At 30.9% G+C, this 7,915-nt stretch overlaps 1 protein-coding gene across 3 annotated transcripts; it reads left to right on the forward strand.

The window, feature by feature from the left end:
* The first annotated feature begins 3,541 nt into the window (after nucleotides 1-3,541).
* Nucleotides 3,542-5,721, forward strand: LOC133698181 (F-box protein At5g39250). 3 transcript variants are annotated; one of them, XM_062121031.1, is made up of 3 exons: nucleotides 3,542-3,733; nucleotides 4,077-4,127; nucleotides 4,710-5,721. In XM_062121031.1, the coding sequence occupies exon 3, from the start codon at nucleotides 4,788-4,790 to the stop codon at nucleotides 5,535-5,537; it is 750 nt and encodes a 249-aa protein (XP_061977015.1). In that variant the 5' UTR covers nucleotides 3,542-3,733; nucleotides 4,077-4,127; nucleotides 4,710-4,787; the 3' UTR covers nucleotides 5,538-5,721. The 3 variants fall into 3 exon arrangements, with proteins under 3 accessions (XP_061977015.1, XP_061977013.1, XP_061977014.1); XM_062121029.1 differs by having other exon boundaries at nucleotides 4,077-5,721; XM_062121030.1 differs by lacking the exon at nucleotides 4,077-4,127 and having other exon boundaries at nucleotides 3,543-3,733.
* Nucleotides 5,722-7,915: the final 2,194 nt, after the last annotated feature.

Genomic DNA, 7,915 nt, shown 5'->3' on the forward strand with positions numbered 1-7,915 from the left:
CATGGTTTTATTATACGATTATAGTTTGCATCCACAATGTTATTAGATTTTTCATTATATAATTTTTTTTCTTCGACAGCATCCACGCTATATTTCATATTATTTTAAAATCAAATTAATTATATATATTAATGAAATTTTGACGGAATTTACCCTATTCAAAATTTTGTCTTGCTAATCCCTGTATAAAAACTGCATCACAATTTAAATTCCACACCATAGCCTTACTCTTAATTTATTTATTCATTATTTAATCCTTTCACATCATAATTCATAATCATTATATAACACCTCCATACATCAATTTCTTACAATACACATGCACACACAAAATATATATATTTTCTGATTGTTTTATAGATAGAAAATGCGCGCCAAAAAACAAATTACCCCCTAAAAATAGGTTAACGGAATTATTCCGTCGGCATATGTTTGTTAGTGATAGTAGTATATGTAGTAATTTTTTTCCTAACTCTTTAGAATACACATAAGGATTGAGCTAGCATGTTGGTATTCTCATCGATAAATCACTGACAGATTAATTATGTCGGTGATAGTGGCATATACAGTAAATTTTTTTCAACTTTCTAGAAAATATTGATGGACTAATCCGTCGATAACTCCGTCCATGATAATTAAAAAATATTTTTAAAAGTAAAATTGTATAAAATTGAAATATGTAAAAAAAAAACTTAAATAATATAAAATTCAAATATTCATTACAATTTTATTTGTACAAATAAAAATTAAACTACAACAATGGCGGCACTAGTAGAGGAGGAGGAGGAGACTAGTTGTTCCCGAGATCATATGGCTAAAAAATAAGTGTACATGTACCACCTATCTATGATCTCATGTCCATGATCATTTGACAGAATTGTTCATAATCCGTCGAGAGTTGCTCATATTTTTTTGTGAGACGAGCCATGTGTTGTTGCAAGGCCACGAACTCCTGAGACTAGATGCTCGATACCGATTGGGAGCTCCCAATGGTTGACACACTACAAGTCACCCACAAGTTCTTGGCTTTAGTGTTGGAGAGTCTGTACACTCGATTTCTATCGAGTCCACCAGACGATCCTGCCTCCATTCATAAAACCAAGCTCAAATCTGTTTTTTCATGAACTTTAAAAGTAAAAAAAAAAACCTAATATAAACTCTTCTCATCAAATAAAACCATTTAACACAAATATCGTCCGTTTTTCTAGCTTAAATTGGTGTTAATGATACTTTTCTCTCTCTACCGCTGAAATCTAGCAACCTCTATCCCTTTTCTCTCAATCATGGACTAAAAAAATTTAAAAAAATGAATTTTTGTACCAAAATTGAATTGAAAAAATATCGAGGTATTAAAATTGAATAATTTTCGTGATTTTTAAAGTTCAAGGACCAAATGTATCTTTTGTGAAACTTATAGCGTGCCACCTATGTGTGGCACCTTTTTCCATTTCAGTTCCTCGTCTTTCAATCCTATCTTTTCATAAGAAATCAAAATCAATTGGTCTTTAATTAGAACTAAATCTCCAAAGAAAAAATTTTGAGGATCAAATTGAAAAAATATAAAATTTTACACAGCCTATCAAAAATAATGCATAATAGGATGAATAGTGAAGTCTTGCACAAGAAAAACCTATATCTTTTAGAGTAATACTTATAAAGGTTGTTATAATTATATATTTGTTTTATAAATATATGTGTTCAGTTCAGATATGTATGGTATATTTGAAAGTTGAATTTAGTTTAAATATGTAAAAATTGATTTGAGAATACTGTAAAAAAACACCAAAAAAGAAAAGTCAAGAAAAGTTCCTGCCTTGTTTTTTTGTTCATATTTTCCGTTTGTGTGGCTGCTGCTTTCCTTAGAAGTCCTTCATCTTTGTTTTCTTTCTTCATGCTGGCCTATTGGTCATACGATGCTTTATTTCATTCCACCTAGCTTATCAAAATAAAATAAATAAATAAATCACACTTACAATGAAATCAGCTACAAGTTACAGGAAAAAAAAACACTATAATGTGAGTCGGGTTAAATTTTTTCTAACATAATAAAAAAATATCAAGGTTATAATAACATTTTGAAAGGTGTATGAAAAAATAAGGACTCGGATCATTATTTTAAATGAGTCCAATAAACTCAATTAATTTAGTAATACAGTTATAAAAAAGGCTAATGACAATAATTAAAAACAACAATGACTAATTAAAAAAATAATCATTTGTCAATATTATATAAATATACCCTCTAAATATTCTTAAAAAAATTAACGATCTTATTCAATAATAAAACAAAAATTAAATGAAAACGAGATAACTTTATAAAAAAAAATCAAGCTTAATTACTAGCAAATTAACCATTGAAGAACAAATTGAAAGAAAAAATCAATTTTCAAAGAGGACAAAAAACTTGACTTGAGTCAAGATACCAAATTCATGGCCTGGTTGTGAGATCAAGATAAACCCGTAAAAAAAATTAAATAAATAAAATACAAAATTTAAAAAAAATCAATTAAAATAAATCTGAGTTAACCTGGGTTAACACAACTAACTCTCAACTAACCTGGGTCAACACAACTAACTCTCAACCTAGAGTAACCTCGTAGAAAGGAAAGCAGCAAAATTCACGAAGTTGAATGTCCAATAATCTAATGTCGAATGATGAAAATAAAAAAAAATCAATTAAAAATAACAACCTAAAAAAATTGAAGTTAAATCAAGCTGATTTTCAAAACTCATGACCCGGGTCATGAAACTAGCTTATCCCATAAAAGACAAATCCAAAAAAATGACATAGAAAAATTCACGATAATCCAAAATTAAAAATAAAAAATAAATAGCAATTAAAAGAATGAGAAACAGATCTGTATAAAAAATAAATGAAATAAAAAAAATGAGGAATGAAATAAAAAAATATATATCAAGATAAGGATAAAAAAACAAAAAAAATAGTAAAAAAATAAAAACCAAATATGATATATGAAAAAATTAAAAGATGGTAAAATTGAAAAACAATTAGGATTTTATTAATTGTTTCAAATAGAGCAAAAGGTAATAAAAAAAAATTGTTATATTCTAGTTAGAAGGCTTAATTTTATTTTTTTTATAAAGAGTAAAATAATTATTTTATTGGTGAACAAGATAGTAATTTTAATCTGGGTATATAATGAAAAACTAACCACATATAAGTTTTTGTTAATTTCCATCCACATCCGTTATGATTAGCATGAGAGATTTTTGGATGCTACTGTGTCATTGAACATTGAATATCATCTTTTGACCCTTTCATCTTCAAAAGATTTTAGGTTTACTCTTCTTCAAGTTAATTAATTTGTTTGAGATTGGTTTGGACTAAATTGAAAATAATGGGTTTATACAAATCATGCTACCTTTAATTAAAAAAAGAAAAAGAAAAGATAGCTATGGAGGATTGAATTAGAAGAGAAAACAAAACTTCAAGGGACCTTTTTGCTTAAATAGAAACATCTATGGATGAGTGTGTATCATTGATTTAATTAATTAAATACACTCTCTAATGAAAGATTTATTAACAAGCAGGCAGTCAATCAATCTATCTTCTGGTACTCCTGTATTTTTCTTAACCTGACTTTTTCACTTCTTCTTCTTCTTCCAAAAGCAAAGGCAAAGATCTCTCTTTTCTTTCTTAATTTTTTTCTTGTGGTCTCAAACCAGAAATCCCAACAAAATCAAATCAAGCGTGTTTCCAGAAAATTACTAGGTACCCTTTATTCTCATATCTTTCTTCTTCATTCATGTCTTCGATCTCTCTCTCTCTCTCTCTCTCTCTCTCTCTCTCTCTCTCTATTCATGTTCTTGTGAAAATAGTGTGTGTGTGTGTGTGTGTTATGCGATTTGCTACTCATTTATTAATTTACGGGCTATTAATTTATGGGTTCTTGATAGATTGACTTGGGTTTATGTAAGTTTTGGTTGTTATTTATAGCAGTTTTAGTGGAAGAATTTGTGGGGTTATGCATGGCCATGAGGGTAAATAACACTTTTTTGGGTCAATTTATAGAGTTTTCGCAATATCTGATTTTGGTTTTGTTTTTGAGTTTTAGGGCGTCGAAGGGTCAGTGATTGGAGCTTCGGAGAGCAATTCGATCTATGATGTATTTTTTGAGAAACTGTGTGCTAAGTCTTGATATTGGTTATGACTGTGCGAAAGGGAATAGTGTTATCTAGTGACTGCTCATTCAAGTTATTATTACAGGAAAGGAGTTAAGAGTGTGGAGAAACTAAATTAGTGGTGCAAAGTGTTTTGTTTTTGGATCTGAAATTTTAGTTTGAGATCATTATTTTTAAAAGTATTATTGTGCTGCATTTTTGGTGTTCTATGACATGCGCAACAATGTGATTGTTCTAGTTGACATGAACCATTCAAAATTAGTCCGATGCATTTAATTGACCTAATTAGATTACTTGGTAAGAGGAAAGAAAGAAAGTGGTTCTGCTGTTCAGGAGGGCCTTTTGGATCACCAATGTTAATAGAAAGTGATAAATAGAGTTGAAGTACCCTTTTGGATATAATTGTTTATGACCATTGTTTGTAGCTTCTGTATTTTGTGTAGATTATCGAAATTTGTTCTCTGGCAACTTCTTGTTGGCATTTTCAAGCACATTGGTTGTAAGCTCGAATACTGTTTGTTACAAAGGATGCTTTTGAATCTAAATTCTGAGTAACTTCTTCTCAGGGAAATCTTCCAGGCGCTGAAATGCTTTAAGTGATTGCTGAGGCATATCTTCTTTTAATTGTTCCTTCCTGGCTGAAAATGTCATATGAAGAAATTCTGAAGGTTGTTTTCCCTTTATTGGAGGGTGCAGACCTTGCTTCTTGCATGGCAGTGTGCAAACAGTGGAGAGATATGGCGCAAGATGATTACTTTTGGAAATGTGTTTGTGCCAAGAGATGGCCTTCCATTTGCAAGAGGCCAGATCCTCCAACTGTCACATACTACAAACTATACCAGACCTTTTACAAGCGACAGCATCGACAAATCCTGCTTCCTCCAAGACTTTCCTTTGACAAATTGGAATTCTTCATCGACATTTGGACTGATGATAAATTGATATTTTCTGAAGTGGTCCCAGGCCCTGTTCTGCACACTGGAATCAAAAGCCCACCTCCTGGAATTTGTGATAGGCTTAGATTTCAGCTTGAAGGCCCTGATTGTAAGATGACTCTACCTGTTGAGCCGAGATTCAAAGTCCCTTTAGGCGAGACTGTAAGTGTTTCAGTGCTTGTGGGGCGGAAGGATTCCAATAGGGTTGCTTGCATAATCAATAAATCTGTCTTTGATTATATAGATCGGACATCCTATAGGGCCATGGCATTTGACTATCTTGGCCTCTCACCAGCCCACCCTTTTGTTCCAGGAATCCGGGCTTGGATTTCTTTGCTATTCATGGATGATAGAAATGACAGTGTCATTGATGTTTTTGGGATTGAAATGGATTTTTGTGATGCTGCAAAATCCAGGGACGAGGTTTTGTGGCTGCTTGACATACTTGATTGGAAGTGAAGGGTTCATCAGCCGAGGGATGAGAAGAACTGAACTCAGTACCAGTATGGCTCGATTTATATCATTTTATTTAATGTTTAAATTCGTAAGCACTCTTCATTGGTTGTCGACTTGTGTCAATAAATATGAAATCTTTGTGATGAATTCCTAAATTTTCTGTGGCAATCTATTCACTCGTTTGGAATGGGAGCGTCTGCACAGGGTCCTCTACGTATCTCAATCCAATCTAAGCATTAAGTAATTCATGAATAACATGGTGTTTTTATCCTTGATGTATTTGTTTGTAGCTTTTGGTTGAGGTGCGTAATTAAAGCTTTTGCTCTATGTTGTTATATGTGATTTAGCTATTCCTCTTGTTTAACCTATTTTTTCAAGGCACATGTGGGAGGAGCCCTTGACTATGTGGATTATGCTTTGTTTTTGTATATCAAGTTCAGCCAACTGTGTTCCTTTCCAATTGATCACCATGAATGTGGTAAATGGATGACTCGAGAAAATGATATTATATAACCAAGGATTCATGTCTTGCTTAAGCATTACTAGGAAATAGGAATATGATGCTGTTTTTAGCTGCCGCCAAGGCAATTGACCTTGCACATTGTCATCTGTAGCCCTTCTCTCAGCAAATGTCGAAAGGGAAAGGCATAGCAGCTTTTGCATTTTCATTTGTCAAGTTCTGCACTCCTTTTGTCCCATTGGCACATCCATCTTGTTTGTGATAAAAAAGAAAGAAGGAAGGAAAATTGGCTGGTGAGCACTCCCCCCCTGATGGTGCTCTTCGTCAACCCCCAACCTGTTCAGAAAACCACCACACTAACCTGCAGGTAAAGCTGCAGAAAACTTGTTTGCAGAGCCTAGAATCTGGTACCATCAGATTACCGGCTTTTAGCTTGAGGTAATTCAAACAATTAAAGGAGCTAATTATTTTTCTAAGTACGGATTTTGTTTAAAACATAATATTTTCCAATAAATTATTTAGATAATTACAAATTTCTTTATTCACCGAAAGGAATTTTCATGAAGTCACCGAAAGGAATGGTGAACGAAACATTTCACTTACATTTGTTAGTTTAATACATGCAGCCAACATTTGATATTATTATATTTATATAAATATATTTTTAAATAAAAGTTGAATTTATCTTTAATATTTATATAATATTAGATTAATGAATCTAAAATTTAATTTACAAATTTAGAGTAAAGATAAAGTTCATGGGATAAAAATGTTTTGTAAAGAAAATTATAAAAGTTATGATTATGAAATTCATATTACATCAAATCATTGTTTATAAAATATTTATGGTCGACGCTATCTTAAATACTTATTTTTTAGAGTTATAGAGATTGATATATATTATGTTCTTTCATTTATGAAAGTAAGTGGGTGTTCACATAAGTTGAGGTATGAGAGATATCTAAAACTAATATGTAAGTGTTTGTCATAAGACATGTAGACTGAAATGACCCGTATGAGAATTTTATATGTGGAGATTAACTATGTCTTTGGAAAGGCTCACGTGATAGTTGTGTAAGTGATCTTTAGATTTGTGATCACTAAGTTATCTTATATAAAGAATATTATGTTTTAATCTTGTTACATGTTATCTTAATTTAGGTAACGAAGGGGCAGACATTTGGTATGACAAGAACTGTATGAAGGTATTTGAGTGATCAAGAGATGACTCATTACTTTAGGTGAATTAAGAAAAATGTTTTATCTATTCTCAAATTATATTAATCGAGAAATCCATGGGCAAAGTTGAATTAGATTTGAAAAGAGTTTCAAATCTTATTTAAACAATCAATGACTATTAGACAGAGAACAAACATGATTTAACATGACAGACATACTCCATATTTTAATATTAAATTGAAACATTGTTGATGAAAGAATATTAATTACACTGAGAAACGGGTCACTAAAAGTTTAAGTCAAATCAATAATAACTTTTCTAATATTTGGAGGATCATAATATGTTGCTAGACAATGCACTTGATCTTCAAATATACATTAATCAATTGTTGAATTGATAATAAATTAAATTGTTTAATTCTATTTAATTAGAATTATAATGTATTGATAATAAATTAAATTGTTTAATTCTATTTAATTAGAATTATAATGTATATTTGGGCCAACATATTAGGAACCTAATGAGTCACGCACATTAAGACTCATTAGTCAGAAATTAAATTGAGATGATTTAATTAAGTATGACTTGATTAAAATATATTTTAGAAATTAAAGACTACAATATAATTAATACAGGGATTATATTTCTAGACTTAGAAAAATCAAGTAAGGACTTAATTGAGTTAATTTCTAAAATTATCTTGAATTAGCATATGAATATTATGCAGGCGGCGAATTGATA

This window comes from Populus nigra, chromosome 7 (assembly GCF_951802175.1).
Source record: "Populus nigra chromosome 7, ddPopNigr1.1, whole genome shotgun sequence".
In the NCBI taxonomy this organism is placed as follows: domain Eukaryota; kingdom Viridiplantae; phylum Streptophyta; class Magnoliopsida; order Malpighiales; family Salicaceae; genus Populus; species Populus nigra.

Bases quoted from the DNA above. Each gene is read 5' to 3' on its own strand.
- LOC133698181 (XM_062121029.1), top strand. From the start codon at position 4,788: ATGTCATATGAAGAAATTCTGAAGGTTGTTTTCCCTTTATTGGAGGGT.